Source organism: Triturus cristatus, unplaced genomic scaffold (genome assembly GCF_964204655.1).
Source record: "Triturus cristatus unplaced genomic scaffold, aTriCri1.1 SCAFFOLD_374, whole genome shotgun sequence".
Lineage (NCBI taxonomy): Eukaryota > Metazoa > Chordata > Amphibia > Caudata > Salamandridae > Triturus > Triturus cristatus.
The window spans coordinates 139,583-166,708 of NW_028188113.1; the positions used below are offsets into that span (position 1 = coordinate 139,583).

Genomic DNA, 27,126 nt, shown 5'->3' on the forward strand with positions numbered 1-27,126 from the left:
AGAATGTTTTCATGAGATTTCTCCTGATGACCCCAAAACGTGTGTCTACGTTTTCTTGTCATGCCGAACTTGGTATGGCCCACATCGAAGACTTGGCTAAAGTCCAACCTCTTCTATTGTGGCGCCGTATTTGGATGTCATCAAAAAATCTACTCACAAAGGAGATTATAGCAGATTGCATGACGCTGGAGCACGCAGGAAAAATAGAATGGCTACTGTACATAAAAAAGTTTTTCAATGATCTAGATCTGATTAAATATTATGATAATCCCGAATTAATGTCCGAGATTTCGAAGAAAGATCTAAAAATAAGAGCCCTTTCTCATCTGGAAGAATTACGGATCACAAAAGAGTCAAGTAAAACATCGGTCCAACATTCTCTGATGGTTGAGACTTCTCTCACCATTGAACCATACCTGACCTATGTTGAGTCCCAATTTGAGCGCCTCTTGCTGACACGTTTCAGATTGAATGTCTTCCATAGGCTTGTAGCCTTCCCAAAATGTAACTCCTGGGAACGAACTTTAGTGGCGTGCCCTTGCGATGAAACTTCAACACAAACAACTATGCACACTGTTTTGTTTTGTAAATTTTATGTTGTCCATCGCAATTTATGGTTGACCCCGTTGTTAAGAAAGCTTGGTTTTAGAAGATGTCGTCCTGCTATGCTGCACCTACAATTTCTGAATACTACACTGATTACAAAAAGTGTAGCTATGTTTTTAAAGTGCATTTATAATCATAGATCCAATTTGGGTTGAAAGTATTTATGTTAAACTAAACAATTTCACATTGTGTGTATACTGAGGATGATATGTTTTTCTTTTTGTAAAAGCTTTTATGGTTATAACTGTTTTTATATAACCGAATAAAGATTATTATTATTATTACCATGTTCTATGGGTCAGTTAGGACTATAGAATGTAATAGCCAAACCTCCCATTCTGGCCTATGGAGAACAGGTAGCCATACAGTAGTGAAAAACGAAATTGGGTGTAATACACTACCAGGACATGCTACACACATCAGAGCATGTCCTACCTTACACATACAATGCACCCTACCATAGGGGTGGCTTACATGATGCCAAGGGAAGGTTCAGGGGCTGGGAAGTGGGTGCACTTCACAGCCAAGATGGCAGTTCTAGACTGCACACAGACACTGCAGTGGCAGGTCTGAGACACACTTTACAAGCTGCTTCTGTGGGTGGCGCAAATCAGCGCTGCAGGCCCAATAGCAGCATTTGGGTTACCAGACCTGGGCACACACAGGCCACATTACTAGGGACTAACAGGTAGACCAAATAAGCCGATCAGGGATACACCAATTCATATGTCATCTTTATACAGGGAGCATCCGCGCTGCGGCACTGAATGGCAGTGGCGCAGCGCCCAGAGCATTTATCACCAGAAAAACAGAGGAGGCACAGTGGAAACAAATGGAAGGGAGACTCACGCCAATGGTGCCAGGTCTAACAATATAAAACAATTAATCCGGTCTCGTTTTCCTGGACGCCCAGACAGCTTGTAAAAAAGATAAAACAGTAAAGGTCACATGCTCCGTCGGGAGCGTCTGAAGGTACAAGGCAGGCCCGACTTGTTTAAACTGCAGTGATTTCAGCAAAGGGATTAAGAAACGCTTCCTAGGCCAGCTGAAATAGGAGCAAAACATTATAAAATGGAGCAGGTCCTGCAAAGACACACTGTCACAACCGCAGGGAGCCCTTACCTCAGGCCGTACCCACCCACAAGGGGAAGCCAAAAAATGGTGCACTTGATTAAACCTAAACCTGACCAATAAAAACCTACCGTGCTGTGAGCGAACCAGGCCCAAGTATGCTCCATCCCTTGCACAGTTTTTTTAAGAATGTGGCCCCTCACCAATGGCTTCTGAAGTTCTAAACCTTTTTTATCTGATCAGGAGCATTCAAGGAATAATCTTTTAACATTGCCCAAATCGTGGGCAGAGAATGGAATCCGATTCATAAAGGTATCGGCCCTGCCTAGAGATAAAAAAGGATGCCTTAACATAAGCAATCCAAGGTATACTAGTTGCCCGGTCCAACGACAGACAGTCCTCGAGGATCAACCGGCTTAGCTTCAGCTCCACCCTGCTCCAGATCTTAATCCAACACCGGAGCGGGCTTAAGGAGATCACGTCAGACATAATCGAGCCCCAGCTCCGCATGCACTTAATGAGTATTCAATCGCTCTACATATTGGGAAATCTTTTGGTGATACTGAAGACAATAGTCATGGTGCTTGCCGAGTAAGATAGTTGAGGAAATAAACATCCCAAAAGTGTAAACTCAAAATAAATATTCCAGAAGATGGTTTAAACACCATCACTCTCCTTCATATTTAAGCCCTCTGGTTCGTGTTTTTACTGCAGAACTTACACACAAATATTAAATGAAGGAAAATAAATTCTTCCTGAAGGATACACACACTGTTTGTGTCAATACCTCCAAGCAAGAGCAAGTCATACTTTAATGCTGTGGGATCCACTGATGGAAACCCGCTAGTTGCATAATGTGAAGTGACATTGAGTCTATGTGTGTTAGGTGAGTCACACTGCTAATGTTCATATGGATACAGTAATCATAATAGGCTTCTTCCACTGTGTTTACATTCAGTTTCATTCACTCCACTAAACCAAAAGCAGGATAAGGTAGTTCTAGCTCTGACCTTCGTTTTGTTCGCACAGACTACCTCGCATCATTTCCAACTCTCGTGACCAGAAAATGAGAATGTGATTACCAACTAAGTTAGCTCCGCCTCCCACATTCTTCAGTTCGGTTTCTGATTGGTGGCTGTCTGGCAATGGTATGATGGTATTATTGCCCACCATCTCAGCTGTGTAGAAAACACCACAAAGGAAAAGGGAAGGGGGTTTGTGGGTGTGCAGAGAAGAAGAGACAATATGAAAAAAGTGAGAAGAAAAGAGACAAATAGAAAAAAAGATTAAGAAAGGGATCAGATACATGAAATTGTAATCACCTAAAAGATTGTTAGTAGCCAATTTTCAATGATTTGCCAAGATGGAACGTTTTTACAGAAAAAAAAAACAGAAACCCAAAGCCCAAAAACACCCTATTTGTGAAGTTAAATAGGATTGCCTACAGCCCTATTACATTACTGCACCATGCATTTCAATATAAATCGAACTTTCTCCTCTCATAAAAAAAGAGGTGCACACAATACAGAATGTGGTTAAATTATAACTTAAAAGCTTCACCAATAGGAAGATATTTCTGATGGTATTTCATGCGGCCAAAGAATGAAAGGGGCGCCACTTCCATCAACAACTAATGAGACACTAGGGCATTTGTCTGAATCACTTGCAATGCTTGTTTGCCCTTTTTAACATCACACCAAGGAATCTGACTTTCATATTCCTTACTCCTGACTGTGCAGGTCTTGCTGTGGGCATCAGCTGGTGGGTCATGTGTGTCTCAGAAAGTCAGTAAGGCATTTACATTTGAATGTTTTATTTTTCCTGAGCGGTGGTCATGTACTTCACTCCTATTGTGCTGTGCTTGGGTGGATGGATGAATGGAGCGATGGCTGTTCTGTGTGTCCCTGCACTGCTGCTGCCTGGCTTTTACCCATCCTATGTGTATAGGGAGACATGGGCTGCCAGTGCAAGTAATGATCCCATTCACTGTACAGAGGGGAGTGTTTACCGCTGCATCTGTGCTCTACAATCTGTACTTGTGAGGAAAGTTTGGCTAATTTAATTTGCTGCAACCATCTGGTGCATTAAAGGATAAGGGCCCCGCTGCTACCTGTCGGTGTGAGGGAGACTGCACTACTGCTGCCTGTGCTGTACCTGTTATGTGTGTCTATGTGTGTGTGTAACTTAAGCTGCTCCGGCCTGTGCTGTATCGAGCATGTTTAAACCCAGTAAAACATCACTTCCCTTCCTCGACCGTCATCTGTACCCGAAGGAGTGAGGAATTTGCTCAGAACTGTACAGAGGACAGGCAATTCCCTCTTGTGCTATGACAGCTTCCATCCAAGTGCCTTTAGGAACAATTTTCAAGTGGGACAAATCTTAAGGAGCAGGAGGAACTGCACTGATGTAGCAAAGTTTAAGGAACATGGAGAGACGCTCGGCACCCATTTGTCCCAGAGATCGTACCCTGAAGAACTCATATACACAGTGGCCAAAAGGGACCAGGAATAACAATAGAGGGGCCCTCCTGGAGACTCATCCTAAATGCCCCATGGACAGGCTTGTTTGTGTCAGTGCCTACAGTCGCTTCACCAATACCATCAAAAGGGCCACAACTAAGAACAGATCTATCCTTAATACAGAAGACAAATTATATCAGCAAAGTGTCCAGAATCACACTGTCCAGATCTGCTTCCTGACCTGAAACCACTTTACTTCTCTGCCCTGTCATCACCGATTCCAGTGAATTGAAGCATACAGATTTTCACTCTGTCTATATTACACACACAGTTCTTCACTAAGTTGATCTTTCATTTCTGTCCAAGGATATAAATGTTGTACTTGTCAGTCTCATTACTGAAAAACCTCCTACAAGTCCCTCATCAACGTTACAAAGACAAATGCGTACGCAGGCAAACTGATGAATTATCTGCACCAGTCCATCAGAAGACCTGGGTGTCTACAGCATAAGTATCCAGTCAACTGTCCCACCGCGTGTTTATTTGGTGACAGCCATGAATCCTGGAGGAATTACTGTGTTCAAGAAATATATTTAATATATCATGCTGTGACAGCAAGAACAAGTTTGCAATCTTACCTAGAAAGTAAACTATTGGGTCAGTAAAACATTTGGAGAACTTTCCTTTTTCCAGTAAAGTAGAGTCTAAACCACAAAAACAAGAACTATTTTCAATCATGCTTATATCTCTGTACAGTGTGCAGTTGCTCCAAACAGGTCTCTGGATGAGAGGGGATCAATCATTAATTACAACTCTAATCCATTTTAGAACATTAGAATGTTGAGCGCTCCATAGAAAACAATGGCATGCTCTGGGCTTCTAATGACAGGTAGAAGCTCAGAGCATCAACATTCCAATGTTTGTTCACAGCCACAGCTGTGAACAAAGGCCTTTCAGAGCCCGAGGGGATTTCAACCCCCTTGGGCGTCAGTGAGGCCTTTGTTTTACAAACTGGAACATGTGCTGTAGGGGCAGAATTTTCTAATAGCCGTAGCGGGGTCTACCGGCCATTAAAGGCCGCTCCCTTGTTAAAATCCAACGCTGAGGCAGGCCTTTAATGGCTGGTAGAGCCTACTACGGTGGGCTCTAAGGCTATAATAAAAGGAATCGATAACCCTAGGAGTTAACATGATGACTCCATCCTCTGCAGAGTAAGCCCTTCACAATGGCTGCCAGACAAAGTAAGCCTTTTTGAATAATTATCAAGCAGCAAACTCTAGGCACAAAATTAATCAAAATGTGACTGTTATTATTCTAGCTCACTATCTGATCAGATGAGTTAGCTTGTGAAAACCTCCCAGCCCCATCTTCAGTGTGCCGCAGTCATCTCAGCCTGAAGTTGATCAAAGAAACAGCTTTGATTGTGTGATTATACGATACCAGTATAAGGACGCCTTAAATAGATTGTTTTATCTCCCAAAATCAATTACCAAGGAAAATGAATCTGCAACATTTAAGAGCAAAAACCAGTTTGGAAGGAAAACGTATCGACCATTACTATCTTTGATCCAAAAGCATAGAAGTCATCACTGGGAATAAGACCATAAAACAGACAATTAAAAATATTCGCAATAAAACACAATAAAATCAGCATTCATAATTAAAATGCAAAAAACTATGAAAGCAATTAAATCATCGGAATTCATTTAGCACAGTACTAATAATGTAAAAACATGCAGATGTAAGTTATATTTAAAATCAATGAGCAAACCGATACACAGAGGCAAATGATGTCTTCCAGTTCATAATAGCAGAGCATCCAGTTGGCCAAAGATTTAAAAGGAGGAAGAGCGTCCCGTCATACGAGCAAGCATGGTTCATGAGAAGAGCAGTTTGGAATGTAGACATGCATCAATAGCACAGGGGTTCAAGTCCGAGCTGGATTATATAATGGGTAGCTACTCAGGCTTAATGCCCTAGTAGCCCAATGTGTATCATCTCCATGAAGCATGCTAAATAATTGAAGCTGGAGGCCCAGCGGTTTTCTTGTGTGTCTAACTGCTAAAAGATAACTTCCCAGGCTTAGTGCCCTAGGGATACTGATGTCAGTTCTTCGAATGCGATAGGCAACACTAAAATGTATTGTGCCCAAAGTAGCACACATTGACCTAATCCAGGACCTTCTAGATTTTACATAAAGTGAATAGAAAAACAAATAATGTTTAACATCCTCAATGCTATCAGTGCAGATCATGCTGCTCTGCAATTTAGAGTCGCCTAAGTCCCATTTATGCGTAAATGTATTCACCTGTAAGGTGCCATGTCTTGATTTCATTAATAAGGTATGGGCTAGCTGTGAAACAAAGGCGTCCATATAAGGCTCTAAAGAGGGGACATGTTTAAATTCCAGGAACCAATCAGTCAGCCCAATTGACTTCACATTACGGTGATATGACTCAGTCACATAGGTCCAATATTTCTCCTTAACAATTGACTTGGAGTTAGGTTTACATAGTAAAGGGTCCGACCAGTACATGCCCACATTGCTGAACCAGGAGATAGTAATGCAATTCCCCATGCTAACAATCTCCTCAAGCGCAGACCTATTAGTCAGTTCAGAGGAGGACCACAATCGCACTCAGAGAAGTAGTGGTCCTATTTTTGCTGTGTCCCCGATTTGTTTAAGTCGTATCTCAAAACACAGGGGAAGTGTGGTTGTACTGTTGGGTAAAGTAAATAAGGTTTTTATAAGACAGTGTTCTTTGGTGGTCAGCCCCTTAATGTCCTTTATCCCCCACAGTTCAGCTCCATGCAGGGCTACTGACTGTGCCTTGGCCCTGTAAATGTCTACGACTAAGGGCACTGGTTTTGGTGCAGTGGTTTTGTAACATTTGGTAATACAGGGCGATCCATGAGTCAATGAAAGCTCAGATTTCAATAATTGGGTTAGTAGATGTGTGAAACCTCACCCCTAGATAGTCAAAGTGATAAACCTGCTGGAGCTTGGCTCTGCACATATAAAAGAAATCCTACTATGGGATATGTGCAGGTTTAGAGACAGGATCTTGGATTTGGAAGCATCAACTTCCATGCCTCCAGATTCTCAGTACTCTGATAAACTATTCAGTTCTGCAGCCCCACGGGCATTCAAAAGAGCAGGACAGTATCATCTACAGATAAAACTGTGGGTGTTGGCCAACCCCCTATCCAGGGGTAGGGACAGATGAATATTGACAAGTGGTCCACCAGGTCATTAATATAAAGGGAGAATAGTGTTGGGGTGAGAACACACTCCGTATGCACTCCATGTGCGGTGGGTAGGCGTTCAGTGAGCTCCCCCTTAGATCGACAAAAGTGATGTAAAGATGGTCTTTAGAAAGGTCCAGATATTTCCATCCTATTAGATTCAAGCGAAAGGCCTGGTCAATGGTGCTCACCTTTGGGCGAAACTCTGCTTGGAAGGGAGAAAGAATCATTCTCTCATCCAACCAGTCTTGCAGCGTAGATCGGATTTGATAGCAGAAAACCTTTTCCAGGTTATCAGTCAGACTGATGGATCTGTAGTTACTCGGGGAGGTTCTGTCTCCCTTCTTATAGATAGAGATTATTTCTGCAGCTAACCATGAAGAGGGATGCTAACGCCCTCCAGGATTTTATTGAAGAAGGCATTAATGTAGGGGCCCCAGACTGTGATTAGAAATCCAGTATCAAGAACACCAAGCGTAATTTTATGTTACCTTCGCTCTCAACATTAATGCTGCCTCGTCCATGTGAACACTGCTCCTCCAAGAGCCCCTGTGCGTCCAGTGGTTCAGACTCCAGATGCTGGTTGATTCTCCCTTGTTGCTGGCACTGCTGCCTTCCCAAACTGGTCATGTTCATGTCTCTGAAGCTAAGGAAATCTGTAGCATCTATTGGAGCCATGTAGCTCCCAGAGCTGCTCTCTGAATGTCCCTGGGTGAAAGCTCCAGCCGGATAACACCCATCTCCAGTCTCCAACTGTGTATCCTGATGGACTGTCACAGTGTCACATGGGTGCCCCTTCCCTCCAACCACAGAGGGTGTGGGGGTCAGGTCATCCTCAGGTGCGAGTTTCAAATCCCTCTCAAAGTCACTATCATTGTGTGGTGGAAGGTTCCGCAGCATCAAATGCTGTGGGAGCATAACTGGAAGAAAAATGGACCATGTAAGTTTTTCTTCCACTTTCAAACACAGGTTATAGATGTTAGTCCATTTTACACCAATGCTACTTATAAATACTTGAGAAAAATGAGGTTTAGGTCATATAATTGTCAGACATGATCAAGTGAACATGAAGTAGTAAAAACACCAATGACACAGGATAGATACACAGTTTCTGATAGCATAACACTCTCACTGGAGATTGCAAAGAATAAACAAGAATTTTTTGGAACCTCATTTGGGAAGTTTATTTAAATATCTATATCATGGAATGCATCAGCGAGGCTTGCACAATTAGAGGAAAAAAAACTGGGAGTCTCAGGGTTAGTGGTATTTGCAATGAACAAGGCTCGAGCAACTCAAGACTGACTTACCCTTGAGGTGCTTTGAAGAACTGAACGTTTATTCAGTTTTATAGTTTTTTCACTATACTTTTAAGACACAAGTGGTGTGGGTAACGGATACACTCATCCCACCAATATGATTTTGCTTTATAAAATTTAGTTTAAACATTGTCAAACTGATTGACGTTTTGACATTGGGAACTACTTTAATAAAGAAAGACTTTCTTCTAAGCTATTAGTTCATAGAGTACTGCTGCCCCAAAGTGTTTTATATCAATTATAGAATATGTGGAACATGTGTAAATTCAGTCAAGGTGAGTGAGAACTGATGCACACAGTGACAGCTTCTAGCTTTCACAGGCACTGAGAAACAAAGGTAGGTTATTTAGGATGGGAGAAGGACTCCACACTGTCCAATAGGCTGATAGAATCTACGTTAATGCACCGTAGTTAAAAAAAAAGAAGAAAAAAGGAGGTTGAAATTACTAATTTAGTTATGTCTAGCAAGTACTGCCATAAGGACACCATTGAAGGCAAAATACTGCTGTCTCTATACTGTGTTACATATTTCCATAATTTAGCTATTTTATATTGTTTTATATTAAAGGGATTGGGATGTTTGATTGAGTGAAGTGGAATGGAGCACTACACAATATTCTTAACAAACGCAGAATAGTCTTTCTGTTTTCATTGCACTGTGCATCATATCGAGCTCTGTAAGTAAAGATTTAGAAGCACTTGCACATTGCAGAGGTCACCTGCCCAAGACAATCGCATGGTCGGAAATAATCAAGGAGCTCCTTGAGAAAGACAGAAAATGACAAAATGAAGAAGCCCTGAGGCAACATTCTCCATGGGCTCCACCAGACCACAAGCATGGAAAATGCATTAAAAAAATCAAAATGCTGCTGCCCTCTCCACAGTCTATTATGATGGGCAATCAATTTTGCGAATTAATCGATTCAAGGTATTTTATTATTTCCATTTTTACACATGAGTCAATTGTAATCTCTCTCTTATTCACATGTATGCCCCACTGACCCTTTTAAGACTCACACCTGATTTGAAATTACCACATTATTTTGGTTTGCCCATAAATGTAATGTGTTCTTATAGGATTATGTTTCATGCGTTTCCTATCAACATGCTGACACTCCTAGATGTGTATTCTGCACTATATAGATATAACACTAAGCCCATCACAAAATTGTATAATAGTCTCCTGATTTTAAAAAAAAACATGTTTTACAAGATTGTAACCACATTAAACATGATATAATGCTCTGAAGACATAAGCTTTGGACAAGGAAAAAAGACCTCCAATTGTATATTCAACAGAGGTTTGGGTCTTCTATGACCTTCTTAAGCGAAGACACATTTTTTCTCAAATCCCAAAGACCCATTCTCCCTTGCAAGTCAATGAAGTCTATGATATTTCTTAACTCTGCACTTTATAGAAGTTACCATTTTTTATCATAGTGAAATCTGAACAATACTTTAGATAAGTGATATAGTAAACATGTTTTCTGAAATGATGCCATATAAACAAGTTACTTACCTCTAGTAACGCTCTTTCTGGTAGACACTCTATAACCGCAAATTCCTCAACTTTTAAATACTCCCTCGTGTGCCAGATTGGATCTGGAAAATCATCAGCAATAAACATGCGTGCTGGCAGGTGCCGCAAGCATCTCCACGGTGTCGTCATTTCACACCAGATGTGACATGTGCATGCATACATACATGCCACCAAAGCGTGCTGGCATCAGTTGTTTTTTTGATGCATCAGTGCCCACAGACATGGAGGCAATCAGATTGGTTTTGACCATTGGGCAGATTCCTAAATTGGGATCTTTTTACATAAAGAGACCAGTTCATGGAACAGGTAAGGTGGGAGGGTCATTGAGGAATCTGAAATTAGATAGCGTCTCTACCAGAAAAAGCATTACCAGAGGTAAGCCACCTCTTATTCGAATCAAGACTTTTAACTAGAGATACCTCAACTTTTTAATATATACCTAAGCAATTCTTCCTAAGTGTTGAGTTCGACAACTAACCAAGCTAAAAAAGAAAATTAAGGACCGAGCGGTCAAAGTGCCCTTACCGGCAGGCCTGATTGCATAGGCAATATGTTTTGTGAACATATTCTGTGACACTCAAATAGCAACCTGACAAATATTGAATACTGGCACCTTCTGACAACATGCCGAGTTCGATCTAGCATGAGATGGTCAGTTTCTGCAGAGCCTTGCCTTTCTTCGCTCCAGTGAACCTGGTAAACTGCTGATAATTCACACATAGTTCTTTGGTGTGATCACCGTAGAAGCGTAGTACCCTTTTTGGATCTAACCAGTGATGGCTCTCCTCCTCATTATAGGGGTGAGGTGAAGCAAAGAAACCCAGAAGAGTAATATTCTTAGCAACATGAAAGGGAGTCAACTCCCTTCAGAAGGAAGGAGGCTCAACTCCGCAAAGCCAGCTTCTCTGCAATGAATGTGTTGAAGGACAGGTTAGCAGAAAGAGCTTGCAACTCGTGGATCCGTAGCCCCGATGATATAGCGACATGAAAGGCTGTCTTGATGTTATGGAGACTAATTGGACAACTGCATTAGAGCTCAAAAGGAGCACATATGAGGAATGTGAGGACCCAACTTAAATTCCATTGGGCACAAAAAACACAAAAGGGGGGAACATGTTGTGACCATTTAAGGAAATTCATTACAATGAGATATTTAAATAATGATGGCTGGTCCGGCACCTGTAAGGAGGCTGAAAGAGCCAACAGGTCCCCTTTATCAGTGCGCAAAGCAAGGCCTTGACTTTTGAAATGGACAGCACAAACAACAGAGCTTTGGACGGTTTGTCATGGATTGGGTCTATCTGTTTAGTAGCGCACAAGACCACAAACATATCCCAACGCCAGGGGCATACAGCTTTAGATGAGGGATGCCTGGGTACCAAGATGACTTTCACGACTTCAGCATGAAGGTTCAAAGAACTCAACTGCCACTGCTCAATTTCAAAACATGGAGGTGTAGATTGCAAAATTTCGGGGAGAGAACCCTGCTCTGCGCCTACAACAGGAGATCCTCTTGAAGAGGCCGCCTGATAGAGGGGCAAATGCTCAAGCCCAGGAACTTGAAGTACCATTCTTTTTATTCTTAATCAGGAGACCCTAGGATGACTCAGGTCCAGTCTATCCTGACCTTCTTCAGAACTCAGGGCAGGAGAGGTATCGGCAGTGTCCCGAGCTCCACCCTACATGGAGTTTGTCTCTCGGCAAGAAACTCCAACATGCAAAAGTGCTGACATGCATTATCTACAGTGATGAAAACATCGAGCCTGATCTTTCCCCACTAGCAGAAAAGAATAAAGGGGCAGCTCCGGATGTAACGGCCAATCATGATCCGCAAGGCTTGATGTCTTATTTAATTTGCTCTGATTTTCAAGGAAACTGCCAAGTGGTGTGTCACCAGAAAAATCCCTTGGTGAACTAGCCATGTCTAGCAATGCAAAGCCTTCTTTCACAGGTCCCTTGACCCCACATATCCCTGCTTGTTGTAGTACCACATGGCAGTGGTTTGGTCTGTAAGCACAGGCAATGGCTTCCTTTTGATGGAGGGCAGGAAGGCTTTCAACAGCAAGAGCGTGGCTTTCAGCTCCAGAAAGTTGATATGGAACTGGTCCTCCGCTGGAGAGCAAATGCCTCTAATCTCCACCTCTTCGAGTTGGCCTCCCCAACACAGAAGCGATGCATCAGTCAACACTGTGAGATCTGGGTAGGGAAAGTAGAGAGGTCTCTTGCCAACACAATTAAGGTCCCACTGCCATCACTCACAATCTTTTGCTTTCTCCTCCAAAATCTAGACAAAGTCAGATAGGTCCCCCTGGTTCTGGGCCTACAGGGACTTCGGATCTCTCATATCCCATTTGGTGTGCTTGACCAGCAAGATGAAGGAGGTTATCAGTCCCAGCAGGCTCAGAGTCATCCTCGCTGTGATACAGGACCGAGGTTAAACATTGAGATTATAGCCCAAATGTCCTGGAGTCTCCTCAACGAAGCTGGGCATAAGAGCTTCATCGAAGGAGTAAGGTGTGACTCAGGCACACCTAAGTTGTCAGGAGATACGCCGTAGTCTGGAGGAGGTTGATGTCTGCCTGGGGCAAACCCCCCTTCAAGAACCAGTCGTCGAGGTAGAGGAAGACCTTGAAGGAAGTAGTGGAAATAACAACCACAACTGACTGGTGTCACCAGTACCCTCTTTAAGGCTCCTTTGACCAAAAGCCCCTGCACTTCCTGCTGCAATATCGCCGTCATGCCCATGAGACTGGCCTGAATGTCCCCTGAAAAGGCGGTCAACCGCATCCAGGCTTGCCTGCGATTGGCCACACCGGTGCTAATAGCCCTACCAAAGGAATCAGTAGTATCCAGTTTCCAGCGGATAGTGCACATGGCTGCATCACAACCATCTTGCATTGTCTGTGAATCAAAGTCCCAGGCTGCTTGCTGGACCATGGACGTCATATGGGCCATGAAATCCCAGAGCGTAAGAGCAGCAGCCTAACATGCAGCTGGCTTTCACTGAGCAAAGGGCCAAACTTATAGAGGAAAAATATGCTTACCATAGGCTGCTATCCTTTTCAATTCCGTGTCATGGGGAGTAGTGGTAAATGAGTCTGGGTTAACTCTACTGGCTGAAGACTGCACCACAGTGCTCTCACGAGTAAGGTATTGTGTGAGGAAAGGTGGATGGCCTTCAGCTGGGTGATGGTGTATGTCGATATGGAGATGCACAGGTGGACCTGAGCAGAGTTTGGCTCAAGTACCTAGTAAGGGATCAGTGATAGCCTCATTTAATGGGCTCCGAACTTGACTGTCCATGTAGCAGCACATCCCACAAAACATTGGCTTTTAACTTCCTGAAAGTGAAGTTGAAGATCAAGAACCTTCTGCTTCCCTACGCAGAACCATAGCAAAGGAGGCACTTTCTTACTTGGCAGGCCCGGGGACGAGGGAGAACTAGTCCAGTGCCGGAGGAAGTATCCAGACCACTGCCATCTGGGATATCCTCATACAAGTTATACTCTGGGTAAAGCATTGTACTCTCATCCCCAGCATCATAGCCCCAATTTATCGGAGTCAATGCCAAATGACTCATGAAGGACAGGAGGCCTTCCAGCAGGTAGAGGCACTGTGTTGGAATAAGAAGATAGGTAAAGCGGTTGAGGCCTCGGCCGAGGTAGGAACAGTGCCGTCTCGGGGTTAGTCAGCACTATGGGTTGGCCGTCGTAGTCTGGGGTTGTCTTCCTGCATAGGCTGTGGTGTCATGGAGGGAACTGGTACTAAAGGCAAGCCAGAGCCCTGAGCAGATACAAAGGGCCTAACTGAGAGAGTGGGATGATCCGTCCGCGGAATCCTGGTTGGGAACCCTCTTGGCTCCTTAGGGCCCACAGGTTAATCACAGTGACCCATTATTGTGCCAAAAAAAGCACCATGGCTTTCTGAAGTCTTTGGATTGCTGGAGCGTTGCCAATGTCACAAGAAATTCCAGTTACCTAAGAGCAAGGATCAGAAACTACTCTGAAATAGAGTGAATTCGGGACAGCAACAAGGAGGCACAATGACGCCCTCATGCCTTCTCTAGAAATGAAGTGGGGCTGGAGCCGACCAAGTTCTGCTTGGATTTCTTGCGCTTCTTCTTGGTTTTGCCCAAGGATCTCAATCATGAAGTTGACCTGTCACAGGAGTGACCTTGGGAGCGGGACCAGTCGCTGCCTGTGACATCAACTTATCCCAGCACATGGTCTTGAGGTGCTTTGTCACGAAATGTTTCACTTCTCAGTCTTGAATGATCTTGGAATGCATCAAGGCAGTCACTGAAGGTCTTGGAATTGTGGTCTGACCCCAGGCACCACAGGCAAACCACATATGGGTCAGTCACAGACACTTGTTTGGAACATTCCCACAGGGTTTGAAGCCTGTAGATTTGGCAGGTAACTCATACGCTACCATACTGGTTTTAAAGGAAAAATCTTTGAGGAAGTGTCTCAATGAGATGATGTCATATGGCCATTAGGCTCATTGTCGACATTGCTAAGTTAGCATGAGCTCTGCTGCCATGATGCTGCTTTTGCGCACGTTACTACATAACTTTATTTTGCAAGACTCTGTGTGTGCCTTTCACATGAGAACCGTCTGCTTTCTGCGTTCTCTGCTTGTTCCTGGAGATTAGTCTGCACACAGTGTGCAAGGCCGATAAACAATGCCCCTTGTTATTCTGTTCTGGTCTGTCCCTAGCACCTAGACAAAGCATGCTTACACAGCTGCTATTGCTGGGAACTCGTGCTTTGATATTATGGGGATGCATGTTGTTCTAACAGACACTTGGAGAGGGACCTTTCCAGGGAGAAGAGCTATGCTGTTCATATGATGTAGAAATACCATCTAGGCACTAAGGTATCGGGTCTGCTGACAAAGCCCAGAGATCTTCTTTTATATAATAAAACTTCTAGCCAAGGGGAGGGTGGTTAGGCCTCATAGTCCTTTATCCGCTGTCTGTATACAATGACATCCCCCTTTATAATCTATGGAATTGCAACAATGCTAACTGTTTTAGGTTTATGCGTTTTGCTGCTCGTAGTGGCTCGTATACTGCAATATAGAGCACTATAGTTAAAATAAACATTTTGAACTATAACAGTAACTCTGCCAATTCTTATTGTGGACAAGTACGAGTGAGTGAGCGAAAGGGTAGGCCTTGCTACCGCGATTCCTGAGAGATTCGGGAGTGTTGTGTTCTGGGTTGTCTAATCATTTGTAGCTTTGTGATTGTGTAGGAGAACAAATGAGACACTATAGCTAGTCGGTTCTGGGATTTTGGGTACTGAGGCGGTAGGAAGGCTCAGCCCCTACACACCGAGGTCCTGTTTTCCTGCGTATAGCTCTGGGTATGTGCAGAATCCCTGCAACAATGATTGTTGCTCCGGATCTCCGTCTGTTAACGGGGAAAAAAGGAACTGATATCAGTGCGCTTGAGTAGTGCCTAAATATAGAACCACACACATCATATCCAAAACGGCATTGACGCAGAGCCCCTAGCGCCACCTGCCAGCGCACGTGTACTGATAAAGATTTTCTGGATCCAGTCGAATGCCTGGGGAGTATTCAAAAGGTGAGGAATCTGTGGTTAGAAGTCTCTATCAGAACAGCACATTCATGGACAAAGAGCAGGTAACAACATGCGAGTGATCTGGACTCAACATCCTCTGCTAACACTCCTGTGATTTCGGGGGCGTGGGTAGAACTCAATGAATCGCACTGAGGGAGCTCTAGAAGATACTGCTCTGTTTGATGCTCTTCCAATGGCGCAGTCAGTTGAGTTGGCGTCAGAGGAGCCTCTTTGTCTTCGATGGACTCTATTTCCAGGTCTTTCATTAAAACTGGATGCTTTACTTGCCTCAGCAGTTCTCCTGAATTGGGATCATCTAGACATGTGAACAGCATAATTGGTAGAAAATATGCTTTACAATTCAACAGCTGCAGCAATATTTCTATAGAGTCTTTTCTTGGATAAATAACATTCGAACACAATATGTTCTTATAACTTGAATGATGTCTAAGGGTGCAAACTAGCAATAACCTGGGAAATTGCAATCAAGACAAACTGCAGTAATGATAAGAACTAGTTAGTTTCAACCAAGCAGCTACATTATGATGCTGTAAGGACTGCCATCTTTAAATGAAAGACTCTACTATTTACTAAAAGACGATTAGATGAACAATCAGAAAAACCATTTAGGTGGGATATTATCAGATAAGCAACCAGAAAATGATTTTTGTGTTGAGAAGCACTCTTATGATTTGGCCTTCTAGTATGAAGATCGCTGGTAATTCATACCACTATTTCCAACTAAAGCATTTTTCTTTCTTAGCAGTACAAAGAGTTGAATTTCTGACAGGGGTATAGGCTTTAGTTGCTCTGAAAGAGGCAGAAAGAATACAGAGTACAAAAGGGCATCGGTTATTAACCTGGAGTCCACCCAGGGGGTCACTGAATGTTTCGAAAATGAAATAATATTAGCATATGGATAACATCTATATACATAAAAAGGGAAATGTAAAACTGAAAATGTTAAAATGTTCTGTAAATGTCAAGGAATTTAAAAATCGATGGTTAACAAATTAAGTTGGAATCCATAGATTGAATTGTGGGAGCAGGTCAACTGCAGCAAACTGCATCTACTATGGACGATTGGTGGCTCAACTGAAACACTGGTGTACACTGACAAAATAGAGCATGCATTAGGAGCAAAAAAAAGTCTTAAGTTGAAGATTAGCGTATTGCTTCAACTTTTAGAAATAAAAACGGCTTTCCACTTTAAATAAAAAATTTGATTTTCGCCTATTTCAAAATGAAGGATCGAACTGTAGAATGATCAAACCTCAAATAATATTTATTGAATAGAATGTATCGAAATGCTGGAAACTTCCACTTTTCAGGTCTGGTCTGGCAATAGAAAGGCAGCAAAAGAATGAAGCCAAAACCTGATACACACATGCAGAAATGTGGCCATGTGGTTCATTGTTGGCTCCGTTCCACCCTGGAAGTGATAACAATCAGATTATGGATTCGCCGGTACCCTTCGTTTAATACTAATTTATATAGGAGTGGTCCTGAAGAAGGTGGTTAAAAAGTTAGTAACCCACCGAAACGTGCGTGGACATTAAGGAAATCCAGCTGGTAACATAATCATGGATAACTAAAGAGGGATTCTTCAACAAGTGATTCACACGCAGAAAAGTGTATGCCATTAAAGCTGGATACAGAATGGGTGTGAAGTATGCATGTAGTAGTATGTTTGGGTAGTTGGTGAAGAGATATGAGGTATTTGTGGTGTCAAGTGGATCACAGCACGGGGTGTCTATGTGAATATAATATACAACTCACATCATGTTGAAGTGATAAAATGATGAATTGCATAGAATAACATTGTGTACTATGCCAAATTGATGAAATTATAAATTGTATACCATAATATAGCAATACAAGAAACAAGTGGAAAAAAAGGAAAAGTATTTGTATAAATTGTTTTAACTTCTGATAAAATGAACATAAAAATAAAAAGTTGAATGTTTTTTAAATTAAAAAAATGTTGAATTTATTGTGTCAATGGGGAGCCCGGCGAGCTTTTATAGCCACCAGTAAATTAGACATAGGTCGAGTGGGAGTGCTCTCGTAGCTCATATTATTATTGAATCTTGTGCTTGCAAAGATACAGCTCCATCTCCCAGTTTCAAATCACCTTGGGTCCTGAACCCAATCACCAAAGACAAACCTCGCTGAGGTATGCGACCAACATTGTTATTTGCAGATGCAGCATTGTTTGAAACCTGTTCTTTTGGATGGGAACATGGTTCCCTAGCAAACAGGAATTTGTTTTAGTTGTCGTAGCAGAACCGAAAAAATTAGGAGCCTAGCCCTGGAACTGCTTTGAAAGGTACAGAAAGATAGAAAGAAATTGACGTCAGTGCGGCGGGCTGATACTTGTATGTGGCTCCGCTCCTACACTTCCGTGAAGTTTGGAGCTGCACAACACCACATAGATCTGCAGTTCCCAAAATATTCTGACCCGTGGCTCCCTTGACCAGTTGGCTGTTGGCAGCAGCTCCCCATTACATTAAGTTTGGTTGGCGTAGAGTAGGGGAATGTTACTTGGCTAGATGGGTCTCTGCTTAGAGAGCATATTCTCAATCAAGGATCTTTAAATCTGGATCTGACAGTGCACTGGATACCTGTCCTGGATAACGAGAAACTGCATTGTTTAAATTGTCACTACAGGAACGTTTTAGGTGAGGCATTAACGAAAACCTCTGTTTTTCATAGTAAACAAATATATGTAATATGCATACTTTCAGGGGCTTTCTGTCATCCCTGTTTATCCATTATTAGCCTACTGTGGTCTCATTCACATTTGGCTTCTGCCCACCACAACATATGGCATGGGGCACAGAGTAGGCCCACTTCAACCATTGACTTTGACTGTGAGTAACAGCATTTTGCTCTTGCACTGTGTGCACTACCGGATAATAAGTAGCCCCCTTTAGTGTCGACTATGGTGTCCTTTTACGTAAAAAACTATTTGATGTTTTCTTGGGAATTTCCACTACGATGCAGTTCCTTTTTTCCAAATGTAGTTGTTTCTTTCATGTCTCTTCTTACCTAAGAGCTGGCACTCAATTCTGGTGCAGGCAGATGTCAAGAGCTCAAACAGTTCCCACTTGCTCGCACAAACGCCCTCCTCCTTACATTGGAGCAGCAGAATCTCAACAGCTGCACACACTCACTTCAAACAAGTCTCACACTTGCCTCCATCCCATTTAGAGGCTTTGTGATTGTACACCTTCGTGCAGTATTGGCTGATGACTGCTCATGTTGAGATGCTGAGCGCCACACCCTTAAATGTCTGTTTCAGAAGGGGAAACTGACTGTAATGGCCGGCGCGCGCGAGACGTTCTAGCCTTCCGCGCTGCCGGGGTGCGCTAGCGCTGACGTGTGACGTCAGACGCTAGCTAATATAAATAAAGAGGCGTGGCCTCGGCGCGGCAGTCGGAGCCGCGTGTGTTAACTACAAAGTATCGGCTCCTGTGTCTTATTTAGCGCTGCTGCGCAATCATGCAATCCATAGCGTCAGGAACGCTACACTGGCGACGAGGGGTGTACTGAACCCTGCTTTGCTGCCTTTGTGCCCCACAGTGTGTGCATCGGCCACCCATGTGTTCTGAGCCTGGGTTGAAGTCCCCTCCTCATGGTGACCCGGCTGTGCCTGCTGTTAGGTCAGGTGGGGGATGCTGAAAGTGCCCTGAAGGCCCATCCTGCCATTGGTGGTGACTGTGTGAGAGCCCTGGAGCCCCATCCCGCAGCCTGTGAGGGGTATGTCTCGCCCGGGTGGTACCACGCCTGCTGCCAAGAGGTGCCTGACGACGGCCGCACCCTCCACCAGAGCAGGCCCACGCCCGGTGGGATCGCCTAAGCCCCTGAGCACCTGAGGAGTCCCGCGGATGATGTCTGGAGGTATGCGCGCCCACTGGTTGGTGTAGAAGCACGAGGGAAGTCCACGCGCAACGCCCATAGGGGGTGCACACCTATCGGCTTTGACGCAGAGGAGAGGGAGCCGGCTTCCACCGCGTGCTGCGCACGTGCCAAGATGGCGTCGATTCCCGCCATTGAGCCGTTTGCCGTTGACGGTGCCCCGTCGTCCCTTGCCCCGTGCTGGAGGGATTGGACGGACCGCCTACAAATCTACTTCGAAGGGGCTGGCATCGCGAGGGAAAGGCGCAGAGCACTGCTGCTCCATCTAGGAGGCAAAGACATCCACCGCATCTACAAAACTCTCGTGGAAGCCACGCCGAAAACGTACCACACGCTGCTAAACGCGCTCAACGCCCGTTTCGAACCCATGGCGAATAGAGACTATGAACGGTTCATTTTTCATCAAGCCAAACAGGAGGCGGACGAGTCTCTGGATACGTTCCATGGCAGGCTGAAGGAGTTAGCCAGCACGTGTGGGTTCCGCGACGAGCAAGAGGAGATCCGAGGACAAATCATACAGGGGTGTTACTCGTCCAAGCTCCGAGTCAGGGTCCTCCAGGAAGAAGGAAAGCCCCTCGTGGACATCCTCACCCTCGGACGGTCGAAGGAGCTCTTGCAGGCGAGGGCCTCGCACATGGAAGCAGCCCTACATCGTCCCGTGAAGGCGGAGCAGGTGCAGGTGGCAGAAGCGGTGAACGTAGTGCGGCCCAAAGGGAGACCAGCCGGAGGAAAAAGGCAACCGGAGACGAAGAAGAAAGAATGCGGGTACTGTGGCGGCCAGCCCCACCGCATGCAAGACTGCCCGGCCAGAGGGAAAAAGTGCAGCGCCTGCGGGTGGATGAATCACTTTGCGGCGGTGTGCCAGTCCAGCAGAGTCAAGAAGGAGGCGGCCCATGCGGTACAGGAAGAGGCAGACAGCAAGGACATGGACGATGACACCGAAGAGTACCCAGTCCATTATGTGTTTGCGATCCACCAGCCGCAAAAGAAGAAGCGCAGACTTCCGAAATGTCGCATCTTAGTCCAGCAACAAGAGGTAAAGGCGACAATTGACACCGGGGCATCCTTTGAGTTGATGGCCGCCAATGTCTACCACCAACTGCGCACCAAGCCCCCGTTGCGAGAGGCGAAGATCCGGGTGTTCGCGTACGGCCAGAAGACACCCATTCCCCTCATTGGGTGCTTCAAGACAGAGCTACAACATGGGGAGAGGAGCATCAACACCACCGTCTGTCACGGAAGAGGGCAGCGGGATGCTGCTGAGCGGGCAATCGGCCGAAGAGCTGAGACTGATCTCGTTTGCCATGGCAGTCCTAGAGGAAGAACTGGATACCATCATGGAAGAGTTCGGAGAAGTTTTTAAAGGCATCGGGGGCCTGAAGGGAAAGGAAGTATCCTTACACATCGACCCGTCGGTCCAACCAGTGGCGCTGAGGCACAGGCGAATCGCTTTCCACCTGAGGCAAAAGGTCGAGGAGGAGCTGGAGGCCCTGGAGAGACAAGACATCATCGAAAAGGTCAGCGGGCCAACCCCGTGGGTATCCCCGATCGTCATCGCCAGGAAGCAGAAGCAGCCAGGACAAGTCCGCATCTGTGTGGACATGCGCCTCCCTAACGCCGCAGTCAAGAGGGAGCGACACCTGACGCCAACCATTGATGACATCCTGGGAGAGCTGAACGGGGCCAGGTGGTTTTCGAAGATGGACCTACGCTCAGGTTATCACCAGCTACCACTTCATCCGGACTCGAGGTACATTACCACGTTCTCCACACATGTGGGCCTCAGACGGTATCGGCGCCTCAACTTCGGCATCTCGAGTGCCGCCGAGGTATTCCAAAGTACCATTAGAGAAGTCCTCAGTGGGCTCCCCGGCGTGCTTAATGTGAGCGACGACCTGCTAATATATGCGTCAACCATAGAGGAACACCACCAGTGGTTGAGAGGGGTCCTCAAAAGGATTCAGGAGTCAGGCTTGACCCCGCACCGGGAGAAGTGTCAGTTCCTGCAGAACAAGATCAGTTTTTTCGGATACACCTTCTCGGACCAAGGGATGGCCCCAGACCCGGACAAGGTGAAGGATGTCCAAGACGCCCCAGCCCCGACGAACATCTCGGAGGCCCAGAGTTTCCTGGGCATGGTCAACTTCTGCGGCCGCTTCATTCCGGATCTCTCCAACCTCACCAAACCCCTCAGGGAGCTGACCAAGTCGTCGACCGCGTGGCAGTGGGGCCTGGAACAGGAGCAAGCGTTCCAAGCAACGAAGGCGGCCCTGTCTGCGGACACTACCCTCTCGTACTTCGACCCGGCGAAGCCCACCAACGTGGCGGTCGACGCAAACCCTTTTGGGTTGGGAGCGGTATTGACCCAACTCCAGAACACCGAAGAGTGGGCCCCCATCGCCTACGCCAGCAGGTCCCTGACCGAAACGGAGCAGCGTTACTCGCAAATCGAGCGAGAAGCCATCGCCATCCACTGGGCCTGCTGGCATTTTCATGTGTAAGTGTATGGCCATCACTTCACGGTAACAACCGATCACATGCCCTTCATACCTCTATTCCAAGGGTCATCCTCGAAGCCGCCACCCCGGATTGAAAAGTGGATACTCCAACTACAAGGGTACGACTACCGGGTGGAGTACAAACCAGGGGCCACAAACCCGGCGGACTATCTGTCCAGGCAACCGTGGAAAGCCACAACGGAAGAGAAAGAGGAGGCCGAGGATACCGAGGAGTACGTCCGGTATGTGACAGAGCGGTCACGACCCCTACCGATGAGCCTGGCCGCAATCATAGAAGCATCAAAAGGCGATGAATGCTTGAGAGCAGCGGCGGAGGCCGTCAGGTCGGGAGATTGGAGGACAATCCAAGAATCGCTAAACAGGAGGACTCCCCAAGCCAAGCTGGCACTGGAATCCATCTTGAGAGTGAAAAGTGAGCTGTCCGTTGACGCCCAAGGATGTCTTCTGCGGGGCCCGAGGCTAGTCATGCCGGCCAGCCTCGCTCAACAGGCGGTAGACCTTGCCCACAGGGGACATCAAGGAATGGTGAAGACGAAGGGCCGGCTCCGAGCCAAAGTATGGTTCCCAGACATGGATGCGATGGTTGAGCAGGCGGTGAGAACCTGCACGTGGTGCCAAGCAGCAGGACAGCCGGAACGCCCTCACCCGGCGGCGAATCCCCTGAGACCATGGGAGTGTGTGAGCGCCGATTTCGGACATCTCCCGGATGGACGGTATGCGTTAGTCATTATTGATGACTTCACCAAATATCCAGAAGTCGAAATCGTGGGGAGCCAGACAGCCACTGAAGTAATACCGAAATTCGAGAAAACCATCGCCACTCATGGCATATTCGGGGTGGTCAAGACCGACAATGGACCGCCTTTCCAGGGGCAGGAGTTTGCAGAATATCTCAAGAGCTGGGGGATCCATCACCGCAAAGTAACACCACGGTGGCCCCAAGCCAATGGAGAGGTGGAGAGGTTTATGAGGACACTCAACAAAACCATCCGCATAGCCATGGCTGACGGATCTCCACTGGAGGGGGCGATATACAGTTTCCTGAGGAAATACCGGATGACCCCCCATGTAACAACAGAGGCAGCGCCAGGAACAGCCACCATGGGAAGAGTCGTAAGTGACACGATCCCACACCACCCTACTTGGGCTCCGGCACAAGCCACAAATGAAAAGACTCTAGCCAATCAGATGCGCTCGAATGACCATGCCAGCCGACGAAGGGGAGCTAAGGAGTCCACGATGCAACGGCAGGATCGAGTGTACGTGAAGGACCGCTACCCAGGCAGCAAGTTCAGACTTCCTTTTGAACCACAACCGTGGGTCGTCACCCGCCGGACAGGCACGATGGTGACCGCCCAAAGAGGAGCGGAAACGGTCACCCGAGGTGTATCCTTCTTCAAAAAAGTCCACCCAGGAACACCTTCACATCCCGGGGGCCGCACCAGAGGGGCCGGGCCCCGACCAGCTGAGCGGAGATCAGGAGGGGGAGGACGGTCGGAGTGAGGATGGTGGTTCCCAGTCCATCCCAGCCACCCCTGTGGGTAACCTGCCCGGCTGCTTCCCATCCCGGCAAGAGCCTAACACCCCAAGGCGCAGAACCCCCGATGTGGCCCTCTCCAGAGGCGGCCCATCCCGCTACAACCTGAGGAAGAACCCGGCACCGTCATCCCAGCTGGCAGACTATATGGTGTGACCTGTAAGGACTGGCAGACTGGTAACAGACTCATCGTTGGTCTCTGATTTTATGTTTTGCTTAATGTTTTATGAAGGTTGGAAGGAATGTAATGTCCGGCGCGCGCGAGGCGTTCTAGCCTTCTGCGCTGCTGGGGTGCGCTAGCGCTGAAGCGTGACGGCAGGCGCTAGCTAATATAAATAAAGAGGCGTGGCCTCGGCGCGGCAGTCGGAGCCGCGTGTGTTAACTACAAAGTACCGGCTCCTGTGTCTTATTTAGCGCTGCTGCTCAATCATGCAATCCATAGCGTCAGGAACGCTACACTGACAGATTACAGGAAATTGCAGAGCCTTACTTTGTTCACAACAGCAGCGATTTCAACCATGTTCTTGTGTGACCTGCATCCGTTGTGCAATGACAGGAGATGAACAAGCTTTGATTAGTTACTTAGCTTTACGTATCTTTAATGCAGCCTCCAGCAGTTTGTCTGCCTCAACATTATTTTAGCTCCTGTTCGCTCAAACATGGTTCACAAAACTGTGATTTGCTGCTGCAAGGATATCCAGCTGTTCAGAGAGGCTGGACAAAAACTCACCGAAGAATGTCGTTTTCTCTTGTATCCTGAAGTTTCTGCTGCTTCCAAGTCTTGACACGTGTGCTCATACTCACATCTAGTGGCTGTTATAAGAACTGCAGTTTGTTGAAACAATCTGATAAACTTCACTGCTGAACAATAAGGTATGCAGCATTCATAGTTTTGTAGTGACTGTCATAGGGGCATGCGGGACCTCTGCTTAAGGAACGTTTACAGATGCGGTCAGATTCCTGGCAAGTGTTCATAAGTAACAGTACGGCTGTTCAGCCTGTTTTCGAACGAAAATCATTCACTTTGGGATAGAAAGCTGAAAGTTGGTACAGACGTTCGTCTTTTTAATAGTAATGTTAGGGGTCGTGTCTTGAACATGGCTAGAACCAACATTGTGCATTAAGTGTTTCTGCATAGTAAGTGGTTCCGCATAATTTATTAAAAAGACACCAATAGAATTATCCAGTGGTTCTCAGTCCAACATTCCCAGTCTAATTGTGTATAATTGTTGTCGTTCGTGTGTTTTTTTGTTGGTGATAGTCTCTAACTGCTCAGTTTAATCTTTCTCATTTATTCTGAAATCACATACTGCTGTCAACAAACTTTGTTTGGCTTTTTAAATCGATTTAAGCCATAAAAAGATTTTGTTGAAATCTGCTGTCTGCAGTTGAAGGTGCACGTGTCCTGCAAAGAGCTGAGCTCATTTACATGTGAGCCGGTGACAGGCGTCTATGCACCCCCCCCGCTGAGGCCTATAAGTAGATTTCCAGCGCCACGTGACACGCTGGCTCTCGTCGTCCTAATCTTCACTTACCTGATTTCTCGTCTTGGCGCTGCCGCGTTGCAGATTTCATCCAATTGGTTTCCAGACTCGATCCTACTGTCCGAGTGAGCTTTGGTTGCCAAGCCAGCAGGACATCTTCCTCCTCTGAATCCGATTCGTCTGGGGAATCTACCGTCCCAGAAGCAACGAAAGGAAAAGTAGTTTGCAGAGACAGAGCGTGGAATTCAGATACAGGTATTTCTATTTATTTAACATTTTAAAAGACAGTGAACAGAGCGCACAACTCATGAAGGTACTTTTGTTCTCATTCCACATTTCTTGGGCATTGAAAGACTTCAAGAGGGAGAGACTCATCTCCAAGCTGTTCTCAATATTTGTTTAATCTTGAGACTTTGGACTTCAATTCCTGCAATCTTATTAAGAGTTTATATTTAGAATTTAGACTAACCCTGGGCGGACAACTACGCTATGCTCGGGAAGTTTGCATAGTTTGTGCTACTTCGCGCTACGCGATTTGCACGTAGAATAGTGCAAAATTGCGTAGCATAGAGTAGTTGGTATTTTTTGCTCGCTCGTGGTCCTCAACATCAAGTTGGCGACCGCGAGCGAGCAAAATGATATCCCGGTGAGACTTTTTCCTCGTTCGCGATCAGCAACATCAAGTTTGGCGATCGCGAAAAATAAACCTCCCGGCGAGATTCTCAACGCGGGGAGGTCAGGTTTCTCATTGCGAGTGGTCACGTATGCTCGCGACCACTCGTGATGAGAAACTACCAGTCCGCGTTGAGAAAGCTGCCGCTCGAGTAAAAATCTACTCGAGTGGCAGAAAACGACAACTCGCACTGTGCAAGATGCCGTTTTCAATGATTGCACAGTGCAGACAAGCATCCGGCACTGTGCAATCATCGCAAACAGCGCACTACGCAGTTCTCGCGTAGTGCGAAGTGCATTTCGCGTAGCTATGCATAGCGCTACTACGCGAACTACGCCCAGGGTTAATTCAGACACATATTTTTTGGAGTAAGTGTGACATACGGCATTAAAAGATTTGTATTAGTGAACGTGTGACTATTTGCATTTCAGGTAATTCATGTTATTTGTTTTACTACAGAAAGCTATATATATTGTTGCAGACATTTTTCTCCAGATGATAGAGAGTGACCATAACTCTTTTTGTGAATTACGCAATATACAAAAAGAAAAGTATAGTTTTATGCACTGTATTTAATGTTTAAACAACTGAATTCAATGTGTAAGTAGGTGTTAGCTAATGTTGTTTATTGCATTTAGATGCCAGAAATAAGAAAGTCAATACGGTCCACAGAGTAACTGAATAGATTGCAGTCAGCGCCAAAGACGTTCCCTGGTCCAAAGGAAGACGTGTGTTTGTTTTCTTTTTTATTATTTTGTCCCATTTTCCCCCTTCCCCTGGAAGTCTATTCTTGTCAAGCTGTGTTTTGAGTACAGCCGAACAGCTATAGAGTTTCGAGGGCATAGAGAACAATCGTCTCATCTCTCAAATTGAACATCCTGGATTTCAGGTGAGTGGAGACTTGACAAGTAATCATATAATAGCGAGACTCTAAGTGGATCTTGCCTATGACGTCATAAAATGCCCAATAAAATCACGTAGAAAACTTTAAAATTCAAATCGGTTATAAATTTGATGTAAATATTCATACTTATTGACATGTATCAACATTTATTCATATGTGTTAATATGTTCCTTTCTTTTTTCATCTTCAATGTGTCTTCTGTAGTGCCTGAAAATGAGTTCCAAGCTAAGACAATACCTAATTGCAACACCCACAAC

The 27,126-nt window shown here is 45.6% G+C and overlaps 1 protein-coding gene across 1 annotated transcript in view; it reads right to left on the reverse strand.

Moving 5' to 3' along the window:
* The window catches only part of LOC146769594 (rho guanine nucleotide exchange factor 11-like), a gene marked incomplete at its 5' end in the record, with an annotated part of 243,205 nt that overhangs the window by 25,589 nt on the left and 190,490 nt on the right, over positions 1–27,126 (reverse strand). Inside the window, 4 exon segments of the mRNA XM_085640490.1 lie at positions 2,760–2,855; positions 7,874–8,302; positions 13,130–13,142; positions 15,924–16,147. Coding sequence (XP_085496616.1) covers positions 2,760–2,855; positions 7,874–8,302; positions 13,130–13,142; positions 15,924–16,147 — 762 coding nt within the window.